The following is a 21,802-nucleotide window of genomic DNA, read 5'->3' as shown; positions in this document are numbered from 1 at the left end:
GGTTCATCCATATAATTTAATCAGTTAGTAGTTCTACCCAAGTCTGTTGTGGTTAATTTCTGCCTTATCACTCCAAAGTCAGCCTTACTTAAATTTTAACACCTTGGTACGTGACTCATCCTTTCTCCCTCTCAAACCTAATAACGAATTCTATCATATTATGGTCACTGTTAACTAGGTGTTCCCTTACTGTTAGATTATTGACTAATTCAGGCTCATTACTCATTATTAAATCTAAGATGGCCTGTTCTCTTGCTTCAAGAACATATTGTTCCAGAAAATGTTCCCGAATACACTCGAGAAATTTGCTGCCTTTGGGACTCGAGCTGTTCTGCTTCTCCCAGTCTATGTGAAAATTAAAGTCTCCCATTATAACTACTCTGTTTTTGCAACAGTCAAAGCAATTCCATACATGTGATGAAAGCAGCAATTCATCCAGCAGTGGAATTTATAATTGATTATAACTGGATTCAAGCAGTGTAAAACCATTTCAAAAAATTGTCACAATCCAATAAATTCCTAATCCAAGTTTAATAATACACTAGCTAAAAATTAATTTGATACTCTGTTACTTCTACCTTTGCCTCAATTAATGAACAGTGCTGTAATGACCACCAACAGAATACAAGAAACCTTCTATGTAAGCTGTTCAGTTAAACTATAACCAATTAGTTATAGGATTAAAAATTAAGGCAGAATACCTGCCCTGGTCATCAGTAATTTAACTGGAGCTAATACACCAGTACACATTGTACAGTTTACAGCCTGATCTAAATGAAACCAATGGGCAGATTTAAAATACACCATGGCATTTCCTAATCAGATAAGATGATTGCTTGTGTAATGAGCTCTATAAATGAGCAGGTCTAAAAGTTCCAAAGAAAAATGGTCATGTTGCCTTTTTTTTCTAGCTAGTCTCACTGTCGAGAATGTGGTTTTAATAAGCTACAACGCATAATGATGTTATGCTTTGGAAGGGCAATAGCTTTGCACATCATGCATAGAATAATGAAATCTGTCAAAAGATGTTGCAATGCTCCTGTCACCACCCTGAGACACAAAAAATGTGGGGAAAAAAATCATGGTGGCGGGGCACTGCTCTGATTTGAAAGTCTGAATTCTGCATTAAATACTAGGGCATCTCCTGCAACAAAAAAGTATACTTTATTTAGAACAAAAAGTTGCCACTTTTATTTTTTTCTTCCCATCTAAACTGTTCTTGTCTGATAGGCACCTTAAAGAGAGCTTGGTTAAAACAAAGTTTTAAATTACTGAGGTTACAAGTCAGTTGTTTGTGTACACACAGGCATGCACACTTCATCGTTTGTCGAATATCAAAAAGGAACAAAGGGTTATAAATTTGTCTGGGGTGGTAGTGCATTGGCTGTCCAACACGCACCCCCCCCCCCACCTCCGGCTTGATATTCAGTCCTATTAAATTCAATGTAACTGAATATGCAAATCAGCGTATAACAGGCAGCCCAAGGCAATACCGCCCAAGGTAAATCTCTACCCCAAAGAGTCTGACGATGCACTCTTACCAAGTTTGCATCCTACTCCAGGATAATCTTATGTCACATAGTAAGCAAAGACTCACCTCTGTTATCAATACTTCCACCCCTTCTACATTACAAATACAAACCTTCAAACCTATACCCCTATTTTTTCCCCCAGGTACACTGATAATTCCTATTCACCAACTTTTAAAAAGGAATCCAAAAGGATAGAGTGAGAAAATTACTGGTCAAGTCTGAAACTCCAAATTATTGAGGTGCTGCATCATTTCTTAGATATGGGGTCATGAATGTATGCTTCTTAAAAAAAACTTTAACAGCACTTTATTCAAAAGGCGCTGCCCTTACAATTTCTACCCATCTCCCCAGCTTGCTGGTTCTCCCTATAACTAGTCCTTACTGAATTGCAGCAGTTTCCCCTTTTATTTACATTCACGCTGCACTCCACCTTTTCATACATTGCACAGAATGGACATATATAACTAGGTAGCCCTGAAATTCCATCAATTTGATGTCAAGATGCTGTCGGGTTCTTTTTTTAAAAAAATATTAAATACACACAATTTAATTGCTATCCCTAGCATTGCCAGGACTCCCCATCTTAAATCACAATCATATTTTTATTACGTATTTTTAAAAATAAATGTTACACCTCATCGGCAACATATAGGGGTAGGAATTTGTCTTTGGTAGTAGCACAAATCAGCCGGTATCGCACGGGGTGCCTATTATAGGCCCTGCCCAATATTCATTCCCACAGACTTCAATGGGACTGAATATCAGGTGGGACGTATAACAGACTCCCCATGCGATACCGGCCGATTTGCGCTTTCTACCCCATTGTTCCCTTACCTACAAGGTTAAATAAAATTGAAGACTAATCTGCAAACTAAAATCATAACTAACAGAATTTTTTTTTCCAGTTCTGACAAAGCATCACACCAAAAATTTGCTCTCTCTCAGGTGCTGTCTGACCTGTGACACATCTCCAAAATTTTGTTTTTCAGAATTATCTGCATTGAGCTTTTAAATACATAAAATATATTTTGAATACTATTAGAAATCTACAGATGTACGAAGGGAAAGATGGAATCTTTCAGGCTGCACGTTTAAAAAAAAATACACATCGACCCAATATGAACTCCAAAGAGGTGCACTTATGAAGCTTCCAGTTCTGATCAATTCATTTTAGAATATGTCTTTACCTTACGCCAAGCCAATCCCTATTTAAATTCCAAATCTAAAGATTAGCTGTATTCTTGCAAGATCTTTACCTAAATACAGCTTAAATTCAGAGAAAAGGTCTGCTGCAATATTGTGGAACCTTGAACTTGAACTGCAAAAGGAATTTTATTTCATGTACTCCCAACATATTTATCCAGTTTCAATTGCATCTGTTTATTCTCCCTCTTATTGAGCCAATACTTCAGAGCCTTGAAAATCAAGGCAGAGACTTTTCCTATTGCAAATTCCAGTTCTTACTGCTTTAGTCCCAACCATCCCTCCAATATCTGACCTAAATAGTCTTGTACGCTGCTTGCCTTAATCCTTGTCAAGACTCACACTACAATACCTCTTGACTTGGTTTATATCATTTTTCAAAGTTACTGTTTATTGGCTTAAGTTGACTCAGGCGCTTGTTATGTACTTGCATTTAAGTTGTGCAATACTACTATTGTGCTATGTGTGTACATACTTTTCCCTTATTTTTCTTTATTTGTATTTTTCCCAATGCTTTCCCCTCTCAATGTTGCAGCTTTTGCAATATTAAAATATTCCACAAGAACAAAAACGATATAAGATAAAAACAAATCATAAGAACATAAGAAACAGGAGCAGGAGTAGGCCATACGGCCCCTCGAGGCTGCTCCGCCGTTCAATAAGATCATCGCTGATCTTCGACCTCAACTCCACTTTCCCGCCCAACCTCCTTATCCCTTGATTCCCCTGGAGTCCAAAAATCTATCTATCTCAGCCTTGAATATACTAAACAACTCAGCATCCACAGCCCTCTGGGGTAGAGAATTCCAAAGATTCACAACCCTCAGTGAAGATTCCTCTTCATCTCAGTCTTAAATGGCCAACCCCTTATCCTGCGACTATGCCCCCTAGTTCTAGACTTTCTCAGCGTCTACCCTGTCAAGTCCCCTCAGAATCTTATATCTTTTAATGAGATCGCCTCTCGTTCTTCTAAACTCCAGAGAGTATAGGCCCATTCTACTCAATTTCTCCTTGTGGGACAATCCTCTAATCCCAAGAATTAATCTAGTATCTTGATACAAGAAAAACAACCAAGATAGCAACAGGGAGATCACATATCAAGCTCTAACTGTTGACTTTCAAGCAGCCAAATTGATACCTTTATTTTACCACACTAATTGAGGGACTTCAGAATTTGTATGCTGTTTACAACAGCCTAAATAACTCAAAGCATTGCAACCTGACAAACAGCTGATAACCATACAAGGATAGAGATTATCTATCAGATTTACCACAAAATATAACCGAAATGGCATTCCACATCCCCTAATCACATTAGTGGTGATGCATACTTGGTCACCAAAGAATAGAATACATTTTCTTTGTGAAAACTACAGTGAAATTTAGTACTGTACTCAAAGAATTAACTCAAGACCTTACATTATGGCTTAAGAATAAACTGTTATTGTTATGCCTACTTAAAACCTAAAACTATTTAATGTACTTCAGTATTTATAACAAGGCCACAAAATAGACATACCTCATCCCTGTAGAGGGGGCTAGTGTAGTACATGATATCCATAGCACTGCTGTTTAACATGTCTCGAAGCCCACGTACTTTATCTGGGGTAATAGATTCAACAGTATCTAGAAATATAAAAGTTTAAAAAAGGTCCATTTTCATTAATTCAGTATGACAACTTGTGATTCCACAGGTCTACAGTAATAGGTTTGAGTCCAGTCCCGAAGGCAAGGACTTGTACTGGGTGTAGTTATGTGACCATTGGCAGTCTCCAGTACCTTGCCCAAGTGGCCATTCTTCATGTGTGATGCAAATAGTGAATGCTGGCAGTCTATTTCTGTGTCTGTGTCTGTGTGTGTGGGGGGGGCGGGAGGGCGGAGGAGGGAGGAAGAGGGTGGAAGTTAAGTATCACAGCGAAACACAACCTGGTACTCATTTGACACACAACTCACTTTCCAGCACATTTCCAGACAGTGATCAGCAGCAGAGCTTGGACTATATTTTCCCTTCCCTTGCCCAGAGGTTCTGATGCCAGTTCTAGATCCCCCAACATCACCTCAACTTAGATCAGCTAACTCAGCACAAATGTGAGACTGCTCTTTCCTGGTCTGTATAGCTCAGTATCATACCAGTATTTACCTACTGTGCTACCAGAGGAGCTCTACCACACCTTTAAGATGATAGCTCCCTTTTAACCAGTTTTTTTGTAGGTTGGAGCAAGTATGTAGTCAGCAGTTAAATGAAAAATATTTTGGTTAAAATGTGTTTTTAACATCACATTTCTACTGATGAAAAACTATGATTTTAAGCAGCACAAGAGAACACTTGTGTTTGTTGGTACTAGAATAGAATGCTCCTTCATTTACATTATTGTTCAAAGACACGGTCATACTGACAATTCAAGTGGCAGCCACTACTTCTCACTGATGGAAGAATTATTTTTGCAAGGAGTATTTTAGGCAAAACAAGCTAGTATTGCTGGTAATGTCCAAAATACATGGGAAAAAGTCCATAAGCCCCAAACTTCTTCAATGTCGTCTGCTGTGGCACAGTGGTGGCGCTCTTGCTCATGTCTGAGGCAGAAGGTTGTGTTCTGTCTCTCTTTTTCTCTCTAAATGGTTGGGACTTTTTCTCCTGTTGTCGGTATCTGTTTACTTGTCCCTCATCCTTTCTCTCCATTCTTCTGTAAAGCAGTCCTTCTATATATCTCCTCTATATGTCTCCCACTCTTTCAGGGGCAGGAATGAAATCATTGTATGTGAAGCGTCTTACGGTTTGTATCTGCATGTCTGTTAGAATGCATGCCTGTCATGCAATCCCTTCATTTTTAAGAAGTTTTTGAATATTTGCTTATTTCTTTCTGATCTTTTCCTCCTTTGATTCTTAATCTTTTCTTACAAGAAATATAATTTGAATATTAGAAGTGGATTTGAGAGTGTTATTTTACGTTGGCTTCTTCTGAGCTACAGCTGGAAATTTATAAGCACCTGCCAATCTGTAAACTTCCCTCACCAACAGTAGCTGACCTGTAATTGAGCCAAGGATATGCCTATTTACAATTAGACTTTGTGATCTTAAAGGGAAAGGCCGAGTTAGGCACAGCTACAGCGTAGCAGCAGAATAATATATAGTACATTACATGATCTAACGCTCCTATGGTTATAGAATAGTACATTATCTGTTTTACTGTGAGCAATGCCACTGGAGATGCACTACTTCACTATTTAAATTCACTGTGCTTAACTTTCCGGAGAAATGTGTTGAGTCTGGCATGTCAGAGGAGTTGGGATTTCAATGCACAGTTGTACTCAGATGGGAGATAAAATGAGATGAGATGAGATGAGATTAAATTTGAGTCAAGCATAGGAAAGAAGATGAGTGGACCAGGCTCTGGCTGTTTGAGATAAAAGAAACGAAGCACTAAAATTAACTGATAGAAAGCTGAAAATAAAAAAAAGACAGACTTTATATTTATATAGCATCTTAACAGATCTGAGAAAGGTCATAAAGCACTTCACATACACTGATTTCATTCCCCCCGCCTTGCCAAGAGTGCTGGGACTGCTTTGCTCGCCACTGTGTGCACACCAATATCCCACAAAACACCAATGAGATTAATGACCAATTGATCTGGTTTTGGTAATTTTTGAGCGAGGAATGTCAGCCAGAACAGAAGACCTCCCTGGTTCTCCAAATTGTGCCATGGGATCTTTAATAGCCACCTGAACCCCAGGAAGCCACACACAGGACCATGATTCCACACCTATAACTCTGACAATTCCCTCAATTCTGCACTAGTCCTGTAATTTGAAAAATTATAAAACTGGCAGATACTTGTAAATTTCTCTATTTTCTCGTAAATTCACTTCTAATAATATTACTTCGATGAGATACGAGAGTATGTAATAAAATCATACAAATTCCAGTTCAACCCAGATCTACAAGAACCTATTATCCAAATGGTACCCCTGTTTACATTTAATTACCCCCATCCAGGCTGAGTTTCGATCTCCACTCCACAGGCAGAAACTCAACATATTCCAAATTTGTGGCATAAGGAAAGTGCTTTTCTTCAACTTTCCTTGCAGCTTCTCGCATCCTACCAAGTAGAACAGAAAGAATCTTATGTGAAGGAGTAAAATGTGTTAGGAATAAAGCAAACATGTCATGCTGCCATCATGGTTTTAAATTTTATATATTTTTAGGCTTTGGTCGTGTTTGAGAAACAAAAAAACTGTAGTGTATGGAAGGTTACTTTATTCTATTAGCTTAACAGGTAGTGCAAAACATTTACAAAAACTACATAGGATCCTTGTGTACTGTATTTGAAATGATAATGCTTCAACTGGTTAATAATACAAGTCTGCAAAAATCTGATTGAAGTTCTTTTTGGGTGATTATGGTAAAAAGGGATTTTTGCCTGTTTTAAAGAAAAATTTGTACAGCCTTGTTGCTAGAAACATCCTGCATGGGGTTAATTATGGATTTCTGTAAGGTAGGCTCTGCATTGTGCAGAAAATACACATTATATTACAGCAGATGAAGGTCAAATAATGTGTATTGGGGCGGTGGATCCAGAAACAAAGGCATTCTCGCATACTAGACATTCACTTCCAGTCATCATTGATAGATCATGTGGAGGAAATAAATAGTCCTGCCATTGTCAAAGATTGCCTTCACTGCCTCCTCAGAAGTGCTTTGAGAACCTTGCTGCTTGAGGTACCATTCTATTCAGTTCGAGACCAGCATGGCACAAGAACATATTGAATGGCGGAGCAGGCTCGAGGGGCCGTATGGCCTACTCCTGCTCCTAATTCTTAAGATCATGGCTGATCTTCGATCTCAACTCCACTTTCCTGCCCGATCCCATATCCCTCGATTCCCCTAAAGTACAAAAATCTATTTAAGTCAGCCTTGAATATACTCAATGAATCAGCATCCACAGCCCTTTGGGGTAGAGAATTCCAAAGATTCACAACTCTGAGTGAAGAAATTCCTCCTCATCTCAGTCTTAAATGGCTGACCCCTCATTCTGAGACTACGCCTCCTAGTTCTAGACTGGCCAGTCAGGGGAAACAACCTCAGGATCTACCCTGTCAAGCCCCCTCAGAATCTTAATACGTTTCTGTGAGATCACCTCTCATTCTTCTAAACTCTGCAGAATATAGACCCATTTTACTCAATCTCTCCTCAGAGAACAACCCTTTCATCCCAGGAATCAATCTAGTGAACCTTCATTGGACCATCTCTAAAAGTAAGTATATCCTTCCTTAAATAAGGAGACCAAATCTGTGCACAGTACTCCAGGTGTGGTCTCATCAAAGCCCTGTACAATTGTAGCAAGGCTTCCTTACTCTTGTACTCCAACCCCCTCGCAATAAAGGCCAACACACTATTTGCCTTCTTAATTGCTTGCTGCACCTGCATGCTAACTTTGTGTTTCTTCTACGAGGACACCCAGATCTCTCTGAACACCAACATTTAATAGTTTCTCACCATTTAAAAAGACAGTCAAACTACGAGACACCTCTATTTTCCACTAAAACATTTCAAGCAACTGATAAACCTGCAACTGGCTGCTGATCTGGGGTAATCAGGAGAAATGCAACCAACTATATACTTGAAAAGGAGGTCAGAATGTATATCTATGAAAAGCCTGTTTCAGTCTCAAAGCCAACAACTAAAGTCAGTGCCAGTTAGCGAGTGCTAATTCCCTAGATTCTAGAACGGTCCCAGCAGATTGGAAGGTAGCAAATGTAACCCGCTATTCAAGAAAGGAGGGAGAGAGAAAACAGGGAACTACAGGCCAGTTAGCCTGACATCAGTCGTCGGGAAAATGCTGGAATCCATTATTAAGGAGTGGTAACGGGGCACTTCGAACATCATAATATGATTAGGCAGCGTCAACATCGTTTTAGGAAAGGAAAATCGTGTGACAAATTTAGAGTTTTTTTGAGGATGTAACTAGCAGGATAGATAAAGGAAATAGTATATTTGGATTTTCAAAGGCATTCGATAAGGTGCCACATAAAAGGTTGTTATGCAAGATAAGGGCTCATGCAGTTGGGGGTAACATATTAGCATGGATAGAGGATTGGTTAACGGACAGAAAACAGAGTAGGAATAAACGGTTCATTTTCAGGTTGGCAGACTGTAACTAGTGGGGTACCACAAGGATCGGTGCTTGAGCCTCAGCTATTTACAATCTATATTGATGACTTAGATGAAGGGACCGATTGTAATGTATCCAAGTTTGCCGACGATACAAGGCTAGGTGGGAAAGTAAGCTGTGAGGAGGAAACAAAGAGTCTGCAAAGGGATTATAGACAGGTTAAGTGAGTGGGCAAGAAGGTGGCAGATGGAGTATAATGTGGGGAAATATGAGGTTATTCACTTTGGTAGGAAGAATAGAAAAACAGAATATTTTTTAAATGGTGAGAAATTGGTAAAAGTTGGTGTTAAGAAAGACTTAGGTGTCCTGGTACAACACAAAAAGATAGCATGCTGAATCAACAGGCAATTAGGAAAGCAAATGGCATTTTGCCTTTATTGTAAGGGGGTTGGAGTACATGAGTAAGGAAGTCTTACTACAATTGTACAGGGCTTTGGTGAGACCTCACGTGAAGTACTGTGTACAGTTTTGGTCTCCTTAACTAAGGAAGGGTATACTTACCTTGGAGGCAGTGCAACAGAGGTTCACTAGATTAATTCCTGGGATGAGAGGGTTGTCCTGGCAGGAATGGCTGAGTAGAATGGGCCTATAATCTTTGGAATTTAGAAGAATGAGAGGTGATCTCACTGAAATAAGATTCTGAGTGGGCTTGACAGGGTTGATGCTGAGAGGATGTTTCCCCTGGCTGGAGAGTCTAGAACTGGAAGGCAGAGTCACAGGATAAGGGGTCGGCCATTTAAGACGGAGATGAGGAGGAATTTCTTCACTCAGAGGGTTGTGAATCTTTGGAATTCCCTACCCCCGAGGGCTGTGGATGCTGAGTCTTTTGAGTATATTCGAAGCTGAGATAGATAGGTTTTTGTAATCTAGGGGAATCAAGGGATATGGGGGATCGGGCAGGAAAGTGGAGTTGAGGTCAAACATCAGCGATGAACTGATTGAATGGTGGAGCAGGCTCGAGGGGCCATATGGCCTACTCCTGCTTCTATTTCTTATGTTCTTCGTTTGAGTTTTCAGTAAGTAAACTACTGTTTAAAGTTTACGTTCAGTGAAAACGCAAGTGGTGTTTTTGTTGTTTTATGTATCCAGGAGGATCGAGAAATATACATCGTACTGTGTTATACTCTTTACTCTTCACTCTGTCTCATGCAAATAAAACCATTTTCTGATCAAAAGCCTGCATCTCGATTTGTAAGAGTATATATCCAGTTCACCTTCTCAAGCTGTCATGATGCATTCCAGTAGCCGGTGTACAGAGTACACTAAACATAAAGTAAGGTTTCGCTGATACAACATCTGGGTCATGCTATGGTCTATCTAGATATTGGGCAGGAAAAGCTGTATTCCAATTGTAGGGAACCTAAGGATCATTTACAGGAGTGGCTGGTGACACTGAACCTGAGAAAATATCTAGGTTAACAACCCAAAAGCATAATATAAGCTAGCATTTCTTTATCCATGCAACTAATAATATTCTGCATTTATATATTTTGATGAAATAAATTCAGATAAAACAATATTTCTGAATGTATTTGAAAAACTACAAATTAAACATGCACATTTAGAGGCGAACGTTTCACGGTTCTCCAACTTACCTCATTCAAAGATACCTAAATTTTGAGGAACCAAACCTCTGATTGTATCAATATAAAATTTATATAATTCCATTAATTTTAATACAAAACAAAAATCAAAATGTTTATTTGCGTAATCATAAAAATGCTTCCCTTTCAGAATGTTGGGCTTGATATAGTCAGTATTACAGTATTTTTACAATTTATTTTTTTACAAATTATTTCAGCCACAAGTGTTTTGGCATACAGTTTAACTGTGTTTTTATCATTTTCTTTATTGTAGCATATCAAAAGAAAAATCTTGCAATAAGAAACCGGAGGGTTAAATGGTACAGCTAATCCTTGTTCCAGATAGGCTGTGCAAACTACAAGTACCCTCCATATATAAACCCTGCATTAAAAATTGCCGAATTCAAATACAAGATATTTGTGGGAACAAAGAGCAGAGATAAATATGCAACGGTCACAGCCTAGAAATTATTTGTGTAAAGGATTACCCCAGTAGGATTTGAGCAAAAAGTGGGAGTGGTTAGCACACACTTCCTCAGTTTACTGAAAATAGAAGGATTCTTTACACTACAGCACACAATACAGATAAAATTGCAATTACACCTATTAATTCCAACATTCTTTCTGCCCATATATTTTGGGCATTGGAACTAAGCCTTCATCTCTTGCAGAGGAAATTCCTCATTAAGCAGCTGATTTTCACAGAAGATTACAGGAGAGACTGTACAGGAAGCACAATGAGGATTACATGCAGTGCTCCCCTGGCACTAGACTTGGTGAGAATGATGAGCATGAGCAGAATGGGAAACCAGAAATGCAATGCAGCACTAAAGACATTCTGTCCAGATGCATTATTTCACTATCCATCAGATATATCATTCCTGAGATTTACTGAAGAACAATGCCCAAGGAAACTATGGTTTAGCAAGGATGCCATGATCAAGCTGTGCCATGTTCTATAGAAGATCTCCAGCCAACATGTGCCATCCAGATGACACTGTCAACGGCCATCAAGGTGACCATGGTCCTCAGTTTCCACTCTTTCCAGGATAGCACTGGGGACAGCTAGAGTATCACCCAGTTCTCTGGCCTTAGATGCACTGGGATGATCGATGCTTTATTCAGAAACCAACATTTTCATAATCATCACTAAGAAGCAGCAAAGGCTTCTCACAGCTAAAAGGAGTAGCCTTTTGGACCCCTGTCAGTAATGCTGTGGCCTACAAGAAAAGGGTTCCACTTTCTCCATGTCTAGCTGGTGTGAGACTACTAGAATCATGCAGCCCAATGATTGGGGAAAAATAAAGGCACCATAGGAGCTGCAGGGGAACCAATCATCTGTGGCAGGCTTATTTGAAGAGAAAGGTATAGTTTAAAAAAAAGCAGTCCTCTTCATAATTGGCTAATGACACACGTGCCAGATATGGACAGAAGCAGAGAACAGACACATGAAGTCCATGCAACCACCAAGGTTAATACGAAACATACCATTGATTTCTTAAAGCGGAGCTTCGAGATGTCTGGGCTGATCAACGGGTGCATTACAGTACAAGCCCAAGATCTTCAAGATAATTGTCATGTGCTGCAGATTCCATAACTTTGCTCTACAAAGAGGCCTAGCGATACAGAAAGAAGAGCAGAATCCAGAAGGTGTGCCAGTACAGGAGGAAGACAGTGAAAATGAGGAAGTAGTTCCTGAAACACTAATGTAGTCAGGAAGACTACTGTGCCAGGCACTAGTACAAAATATATTTAGCTAAGTACCTGAACTGTCCTGTTTAGGAACTGTCCTTTTCACATGTACCAAAGAAACTGGCCCAAAACATCTTCAGCAATACTGTCCTCAGTTCTTCCTCCACCACGATCAATGTCCATCTTTTGGTGTGATGTTGCATTACTCTGCACAATGACAGACATTCTTAGCAGAATGTACAAATCAAGTATACAGAACACTGAATTGAGTGACGTGCGAATGATGTTTGTTTTTCCACAGCTCTTGGCACTTGTGCTTAGTTCCAAAGGCATTATACCTCACTCAGCACTTCTTCTAAGCAAGTCAAAAGAATGTGGAAAGAATAAGTGTATTAGTTAGTTGTAGGGTTTCTGGTGGTCCTCTCAGGCACTTGGGGATGGGGAAAGGCTCAGTCCTTTAAATTTTGTGCCCTTTCTTACGAGAGTCTTGGTGGACAGCTTTGAAACTCCTGCGTGCCTCAGTAAGTCAATTCAACAGCACTTTTTTTTAAAAAAGTGAACAGCCAACTTTCCCTTCCCAGTGCTATTTCAGGCACTCAACTGCCTTCAATTTGCAGTTCACAGCTGATTTAGAAGTTTAGGACTGCCTAAAAGTCCACATTTTAGCCTAAGCCAGCAGGAGTAAATTCTCCCAAAAAGTTTTAATAACCCATAGTTTACGAATGACACCAACAGCAATTTCTAGGCTTATGCCTGGTATGAAGGTGCTTTTTGGAGAAACAGAAATTACTGCTGGGTAAAACTTCCTTTTCACACAGAGTCATGGACAGACTCCATCAGAAGAACTTACATAGAAGGGCTACACAGGAATTAATTAGAAGGGTTGCAACAAATATTTCTTTTTCTGAAATTTTTTAATAAAATGCTCTTCTTCGGGGGTATATATGGAGGGGTGTAGGTGTGAACTATCACGGTAGCTGTGGCTCAGATTTTAGCATGCAGAATGTTTTTGGTAGAATGAGATTTAGGACAAACTGGAACTAAAAGTGAGATTTTCCACAATATGATTGGCAAATAATGAAAATAGAACAGAAGCTTAAATCAATGGGGTAAGAAGAAAATGAGCCAATGGCTCCGGTCATGATGCAGACATCAGGCCCAAGAAATACTATAAAGATAAGGTAAACCCAGATCATTACTTCTCAGTAAGCCAGAAAAGCAGAACCAGAGAACATGAATGGAAATCATAGAATGATACAGCACAGAAGGAGGCCATTCGGTCCATCATGCCGGCTCTTTGGTAGAGTTATCCAATTAGCCCCCTTCCCCTGCTCTTTCCCTATAGCCCTGCAAATCTTTTCCCCTTCAAGTATTTATCCAATTCCCTTTTGAAAGTTACCAGCGAATCTGCTTCCATCACCCTTTCACATTCCAGATCACAACAACTCGCTGTGTGTCGCCTCTGGTTCTTTTGCCAATCACCTCAAATCTGTGTCCTCTGGATCCCGACCCTTCTGCCACTGGAAACAGTTTCTCCTTATTTACTTTATCAAAACCATTCATGATTTTGAACACCTCTATCAAATCACTTTAGTTACGTGCATGGACTGGAGAAGCTGGGGTTGTTCTCCTTAGAGCAGAGAAGGTTGAGAGAAGATTTGATAGAGGTATTCAAAACCATGAAGGGCCTGGACAGAGTAAAGAGAGAGAGAAACTGTTCCCATTGGCGAAGGGGTCAAAAACCAGAGGACATAGATTTAAGGTGATTTGCCAAAAGAATCAAAGGTGACATGAGAAAAAACTTTTTTACACAGCGAGTGGTTGTGATCTGGAATGCACTGCCTGAGGGGGTGGTGGAGGCAGATTCAATTGTGGTTTTCAAAGGGGAACTGGATAAGTACTTGAAGGGAAAAAATTTGCAGGGTTACGGGGATAGGGCGGGGGAGTGGGACTAGCCGGATTGCTCTTGCAGAGCGCCGGCATGGACTCGATGGGTCGAATGGCCTCCTTCCGTGCTGTAACCATTCTATGATTCTATAAATCTCCCCATAACCTTCTCTGTTCCAAGAAGAACAACCCCAGCTTCTCCAGTCTCTCCACATAACTGAAGTCCCTCATCCCCAGTACATCTCTTCTGCACCCTCTATAGGCCTTGACATCCTTCCTAAAGTGTGGTGCCCAGAATTGAACACAATACTCCAGCTGAGGCCTAACCAGTGTTTTATAAAGGTTTGGCATAAACTTACTTGCTTTTGTACTCTATGCCTCTATTAATAAACCCCAGGATCCCATATGCCTTTTTTTTTTAAAAACAGCTTCTCAACTTGTCCTGCCACCTTCAAAGATTTGTTACATACAACCCCAGGTTTCTCTGTTCCTGAACCCCCTTTAAAATTGTACCATTTAGTTTATATTGCATCTCCTCATTCTTCCTACCAAAATGTATCACTTCACACTTCTCTGCGTTAAATTTCATCTGCCGTGTGTCTGCCCATTTCACCAGTTTGTCCACGTCATCCTGAAGTCCGTTACTATCCTTCTCAATGTTTACTAAATTACCGAATTTTGTGTCATCTGCAAACTTTGAAATAATACCCTGTATACCCAAGTCCAGGTCATTAATATATATCAAAAAGAACAATGTTCCGAATACTGACTCCTGGGGAACACCCCTCTACACTTCCCTCCAGTCTGAAAAACAACCCTTCACCACTACTCTCTGCTTTCTGTCCTTTAGCCAATTTCATATCCACGCTGCCACTGTCCCTTTAATCCAATGGGCTTCAATGTTGCTAACAAGTCTATTATGTGGTACTTTATCAAATGCCTTTTGAAAGTCCATATACACAACGTCAACTGCATGACCCTCATCAACCCTCTCTGTTACTTCATCAAAGAACTCAATCAAGGTAGTCAAACAGAATTTGCCTTAAACAAATCTGTGCTGACTTTCATTTATTAGCCCATATTTTTTCCAAGCGCCAATTAATTTTCTCCCGTATTATTGTCTCAAAGTTTCCCCACCACCGACGTTAGGCTGACTGGCCTGTGGTTGCTGGGTTTATCCCTCTCTTTTTTGAACAGGGGTGTAACATTTGCAGTCCTCCAATCCTCTGGCACCACCCCCATATCTAAAGAGGATTGAAAGATTGTGGGCAGAGCCTCCGCAATTTCAACCCTTACTTCCCTCAGTAGCCCATCCAAGCTGGGTGACTTTTCTACTATGAGTACTGCCAATCTTTTAAGTACCTCCTGTTTATCTATTTTTTTTTATTCGTTCATGGGATGTGGGCGTTGCTGGCGAGGCCGGCATTTATTGCCCATCCCTAATTGCCCTCGAGAAGGTGGTGGTGAGCCGCCTTCTTGAACCGCTGCAGTCCATGTGGTGAAGGTCCTCCCACAGTGCTGTTAGGAAGGGAGTTCCAGGATTTTGACCCAGCGACGATGAAGGAACGACGATATATTTCAAAGTCAGGATGGTGTGTGACTTGGAGGGGAACGTGCAGGTGGTGTTGTTCCCATGTACCTGCTGCTCTTGTCCTTCTAGGTGGTAGAGGTCGCGGGTTTGGGAGGTGCTGTTGAAGAAGCGTTGGCGAGTTGCTGCAGTGCATCCTGTGGATAGTACACACTGCAGCCACAGTGCGCTGGTGGTGAAGGGTGTGAATGTTTAGGGTGGTGGATGGGGTGCCAATCCAGCCGGCTGCTTTGTCTTGGATGGTGTCAAGCTTCTTGAGTGTTGTTGGAGCTACACTCATCCAGGCAAGTGGAGAGTATTCCATCACACTCCTGACTTGTGCCTTGTAGATGGTGGAAAGGCTTTGGGGAGTCAGGAGGTGAGTCACTCGCCGCAGAATACCCAGCCTCTGACCTGCTCGTGTAGCCACAGTATTTATATGGCTGGTCCAGTTAAGTTTCTGGTCAATGGTGACCCCCAGGATGTTGATGATGGGGGATTCGGCGATGGTAATGCCGTTGAATGTCAAGGGGAGGTGGTTAGACACTCTCTTGTTGGAGATGGTCATTGCCTGGCACGAATGTTACTTGCCACTTATAAGCCGAAGCCTGGATGTTGTCCAGGTCTTGCTGCATGCAGGCTCGGACTGCTTCATTATTTGAGGGGTATTTATCCTAGCCAATATCCTACTACCTCCTCCTTTACTGCGACTTTGGCAGCATCTTCTTCTCTAGTGAAGACTGATGCAAAGTACTCATTTATTATCTCAGCCATGCCCTCTGCCTCCACAAGATGATCTCCTTTTTGGTCCCTCATCAACCCCACTCCTCCTCTGACTACCTTTTTACTATTTATATGTTTGGTATGACTGAAAAGTAAATTTAAAACAGATATCAGGAAGGACTTCTTTATCTGAAGAGTAACAAATATTTGGAATAATCTACCAGGCAAGATACTGGACTGAAAAACATAGGCTGTTCAAAATGCAATTGGATGCCACGATGGAAGAGTTAAGGTAGTGGAGGGAATGAGTTTTGATGGCCCAAGTATTTTATTTTTGTCTCAAAGTTTATGTTTCGTGTAAAATTACTTCGGTGTTGAGCTTTATATTTTCTGCTAACTGGATATTTTAAAAAAAAATCAACAAGGTTCTCCCCTGCTGACCAGCTGTAACACAATACAGGTTTAGAGCTAGTAGAGTCGGAATTAAAAATTAAAAAAAAAAGTGTTATATAAATGCAAGTCGTGGTTGTATTTTATTCCATAAACTTATTAATGGCTCTTTGTACACAGTGCTTGAATAAGAGTTTGATGTATAAGTATCTCCAGATTCAGATATAATATTGGCCCAGAATTTGCTGTTAAAATAACAGTGAGGATAACGACACTCACCTTTATTTATGTGCAAATCACACAGCAACTTCAGGCGAGGGCAGATGAGCAACTAAACACGAAAATCGGGAAGTTGCTGTCAGAGATGCACCATGCCTCCATTAGCATCTCGCTGTCCAACTCACCATTCAAATGTATTGAACGACATGAAGTTCCTGTACTTGGATGGTAGATACGAACTAAACACGCCACAGAAAGTTAGGGTTTGTCCATTGCACTCTAAGAACCCATTTTAATGCCCATTATTATATGTGTTAATTACTGCCAAACAACCTCTGTGGCACTAAAAATTAACTATTACAAATGGGGAGTCTCATTCCTTCAGGTTTTAAATGTTGTTGGAGATTTTAAAATTAATTCTTTTTTTTAAAACTTTGCCTGTGTCTCTTTTTTTTCCCTCTCTTAATCCAATCTTTCTTTCCCTTTCTGTACTGGATTTGACATTGAATTCACTATTCTAATTTACACTTCCTTGTTCAGACTCTGCACTGTTCATTTAATAATCCTTCAATCTGATTGGTAAAGGAGATTGCCCTGTTGCTTGCCCTGTTCACACAGATCCCAGATGCCTTGTAGAAGGCACTACACCATTTCCATCTCACTTCCAGCAACTTCCAGTGCAAAACCTCATGGAAATTAAATGGGCAAGGGCATGTCTAACTAACGGCAGGCGCCATTCGTTGACCGGCTACAGAAAATTCTGGGCCAATCCTTCACACTACTTCAGTGCTAGTATGTTGGAAAAGTAGGCTTCAGAGATCCAGTAGGGTTAACAAATTAACACCACTATTTTCTAAAATTTTAATCTTTTCCATTTCAGAAACTTCTGTTCAATCTACTGCAAAACAAGAATGACGATTACTAACTTATCACTTGTGCATCTGGGCCAGTCAAAAAAATAAGCAACGAACACTACATTTTCACAACTGCTCATTTTTGCTGCCTTTTACTAGAGCAATTCCTTTCACTGAGGGGGTTGGTGATCTTTCATGTCACATGATGTATAAATGGCAAATGGCCAAAATCTTGCTTTTTTATTTCCCATGAAAGTTTTAAATATCAGCTAATTGCTGCAATAAAAAAATTGCATCTGCTTGGTGGTGGATAATTCAACAACTAACGGGAGGAGGAGGCGCTGCAAACATCCCCATCCTCAATAATGGTGGAGTCCAGCACGTGAGTGCAAAAGACAAGGCTGAAGCATTTGCAACCATCTTCAGCCAGAAGTGCCGAGTGGATGATCCATCTCGGCCTCCTCCCGATATCCCCACCATCACAGAAGCCAGTCTTCAGCCAATTTGATTCACTCCACGTGATATCAAGAAACGGCTGAGTGCACTGGATACAGCAAAGGCTATGGGCCCCAACAACATCCCAGTTGTAGTGCTGAAGACTTGTGCTCCAGAACTAGCTGCGCCTCTAGCCAAACTGTTCCAGTACAGCTACAACACTGGCATCTACCCGACAATGTGGAAAATTGCCCAGGTATGTCCTGTCCACAAAAAGCAGGACAAATCCAATTCGGCCAATTACCGCCCCATCAGTCTACTCTCAATCATCAGCAAAGTGATGGAAGATGTCGTCGACAGTGCTATCAAGCGGCACTTACTCACCAATAACCTGCTCACTGATGCTCAGTTTGGGTTCCGCCAGGACAACTTGGCTCCAGAGCTCATTACAGCTTTGGTCCAAACATGGACAAAAGAGCTGAATTCCAGAGGTTAGGTGAGAGTGACTGCCCTTAACATTAAGGCAGCATTTAACAGTGTGTGGCACCAAGGAGCCCTAGTAAAATTGAAGTCAATGGGAATCAGGGGGAAAACTCTCCAGTGGCTGGAGTCATACCTAGCACAAAGGGAGATGGTAGTGGTTGTTGGAGGCCAATCATCTCAGCCCCAGAGCATTGCTGCAGGAGTTCCTCAAGGCAGTGTCCTAGGCCCAACCATCTTCAGCTGCTTCATCAATGACCTTCCCTCCATCATAAGGTCAGAAATGGGGACGTTCGCTGATGATTGCAGTGTTCAGTTCCATTCGCAACCCCTCAAATAATGAAGCAGTCCGAGCCCGCATGCAGCAAGACCTGGACAACATCCAGGCTTGGGCTGATAAGTGGCAAGTAACATTCGCGCCAGATAAGTGCCAGGCAATGACCACCTCCCCTTGACATTCAACGGCATTACCATCGCTGAATTCCCTACCATCAACATCCTGGGGGTCACCATTGACCAGAAACTTAACTGGACCAGCCATATAAATAATGTGGCCACAAGAGCAGGTCAGAGGCTGGGTATTCTGCAGCGAGTGACTCACCTCCTGACTCCCCAAAGCCTTTCCACCATCTACAAGGCACAAGTCAGGAGTGTGATGGAATACTCTCCACTTGCCTGGATGAGTGCAGCTCCAACAACACTCAAGAAGCTTGACACCATCCAAGACAAAGCAGCCGGCTGGATTGGCACCCCATCCACCACCCTAAACATTCACTCCCTTCACCACCGGCGCACCATGGCTGCAGTGTGCACCATCCACAGGATGCACTGCAGCAACTCGCCAAGGCTTTTTCGACAGCTCCTCCCAAACCCGCGACCTCTACCACCTAGAAAGACAAGAGCAGCAGGCACATGGGAACAACATTACCTGCACGTTCCCCTCCAAGTCACACACCATCCCGACTTTGAAATATATCGCCGTTCCTTCATCGTCGCTGGGTCAAAATCCTGAACTCCCTTCCTAAAAGCACTGTGGGAGAACTGTCACCACGCGGACTGCAGCGGTTCAAGAAGGCGGCTCACCACCACCTTCTCAAGGGCAATTAGGGATGGACAATAAATGCCGCCCTCACCAGCGACGCCCACATCCAATGAACGAAAAAAAAAGTATACTAGTACAAGGTAAAAAGCATCAATTCTAGTAGTGGCTGACAAGCCGTTATTATGAGAAATAAAGTTCCACATGCTGGAGATATAACAGAAAAATTAGGATTAACTTTGTTTTTATCTTTTTTTAAAAAAAAACTTGCATTTATATAGCACCTTTAATGTAGGAAAATGTCCCAAAGCGTTTCACAGGAGCATAATCAGTCAAAAATTGACACTGGGGCAAAGACAGAGATATTAGAATGGGTGACTAAAAGCTTCGTTAAAGAGATAGGTTTCAAGAAGTGTCTTAAAAGGAGGAGATGTGGAGAGGTTTGGGGGGGAATTCCAGAACTTAGGGCCTAGACTGCTGAAGGCATAGCCACCAATGGCGGTGCGAAAGGAGTTCGGGATGCGTAAAAGTCCGGAATAGGAGGAACGCAGATATCTTGGAGGGTTGTAGAGGAGGTTACAGAAATATGGAGGGCTAGGGCCATAAAGGGATTTGATCATGAGGATGACAATGTTAAATTGGAGGCCTTTGGGGACGGGAGCCAATGTAGGTCAGCGGGAATGTGGGTTAGGATACAGACAGCAGAATTGATGAGCTGAAGATTATGAAGGGTAGAACATGAAAGGCAGAACATGAAAGGCCGGCAGGAGAGCATTGAAATAGTTGAGTGTGGAGGCAATAAAAGCACGGAGGAGGGTTTCAGCAGCAGATAAACTGAGGCAGAGGCAAAGATGGGAGACATTATGGAGGTGGAAGTAGGCGGTCTTTATGATGGAAAGGATGTGGGTTCAGAAGCTCAGCTCAGGTCCAAACAGGATGCTGAGGTTGCGATCAGTCTGGTTCAACCTGAGACAGGTGCCTGGGAGGGGGACAGAATCCGTGAGAGGGAATGGAGTTTGTGGCAAGGGCCGAAGACGATGGCTTCGGTCTTTCCAATATTTAATTGGAGAAAATTGCCACTCATCCAGGGCTGTATGTCAGACAAGCAGTCTGTAAGAGTGGGTCAAACAGATTTAACACAAACAGTAAAATAAAAATCCGAGCCCACAAAGTAGGAGAGAAAATTAAAACTAGAAGAGGTATCATGTGGGTAAAAGAAAAAAATTAAAAAGTAGATGGTTCAAGCATAAAAAAGTAAATCAAATCAAATGAGGAAGGAAATAAATAAATGAGAAGAATTCTGTGGTTTAGCAATACTTTTAAATTTGTTTGAAGGCGGCAAGTGGTTGGAAAGTATAGTTCCTGATAGAAGAGGCACTGCACTCCCTACAAGTCCATTCTACATATTGATTGCTGTGTAAAGAACTTCTGGGCATCACTCTGAAATTTCCCTCCTGCTATTTTGTATCCCCTTGTCCCATAGTCATGGTTTAATTTGAACATATACTGCAGATTTACCTTTTCCATTCCTTTTATTATCTAGTATGCCTCAAAGAAGCCCCTTCTCAGTCATCTCCTTTCAAGGCCTGTACGTTTCTGGCCCAACGAGGAAGGAGGCATTGCTGGACTTGGTTCTGTGGAATAAGGCGGGCCAAGTGGAGCAAGTGTCAGCGGGGGAACATTTAGGGAACAGCGATCATAGTATCATAAGGTTTAGAATAACTATGGAAAAGGACATGGACCACTCTAAAGTAAAAATACTCAATTGGAGGAGGGCTAATTTCAGTGGGATGAGAACAGATCTGGCCCGGGTAAATTGGAATCAAAGATTGGCAGGCAGAACTGTAATTGAACAATGGGCGGCCTTTAAAGATGAGATGGTTCAGGTACAGTCTAGGTACATTCCCACGCGGGAGAAAGGTAGGGCAACTAAAGCCAGCGCACCCTGGATGACAAAAGAGATAGAGAGTAAGATGAAGCAGAAAAAAGGGGCGTATGACAGATGTCAGGTTGATAACACAAGTG

The 21,802-nt window shown here is 41.4% G+C and overlaps 1 protein-coding gene across 2 annotated transcripts in view; it reads right to left on the bottom strand.

The window, feature by feature from the left end:
- ddhd1b (DDHD domain containing 1b) overlaps window positions 1-21,802 on the bottom strand; it is a 96,579-nt gene that overhangs the window by 22,932 nt on the left and 51,845 nt on the right. For both annotated transcript variants that reach the window (XM_067991603.1, XM_067991602.1), the window contains exons 6-7: window positions 6,723-6,835; window positions 4,255-4,361 (exon numbers count right to left, since the gene is read on the bottom strand). In XM_067991603.1, coding sequence (XP_067847704.1) covers window positions 4,255-4,361; window positions 6,723-6,835 — 220 coding nt within the window. The remainder of the gene's footprint in view (window positions 1-4,254; window positions 4,362-6,722; window positions 6,836-21,802) is intronic.

Source organism: Heptranchias perlo, chromosome 10 (genome assembly GCF_035084215.1).
Source record: "Heptranchias perlo isolate sHepPer1 chromosome 10, sHepPer1.hap1, whole genome shotgun sequence".
NCBI classification, from domain to species: domain Eukaryota; kingdom Metazoa; phylum Chordata; class Chondrichthyes; order Hexanchiformes; family Hexanchidae; genus Heptranchias; species Heptranchias perlo.
The sequence above is the reverse complement of the archived record's forward strand: the minus strand, read 5'-3'. Positions and strand labels throughout refer to the sequence as shown.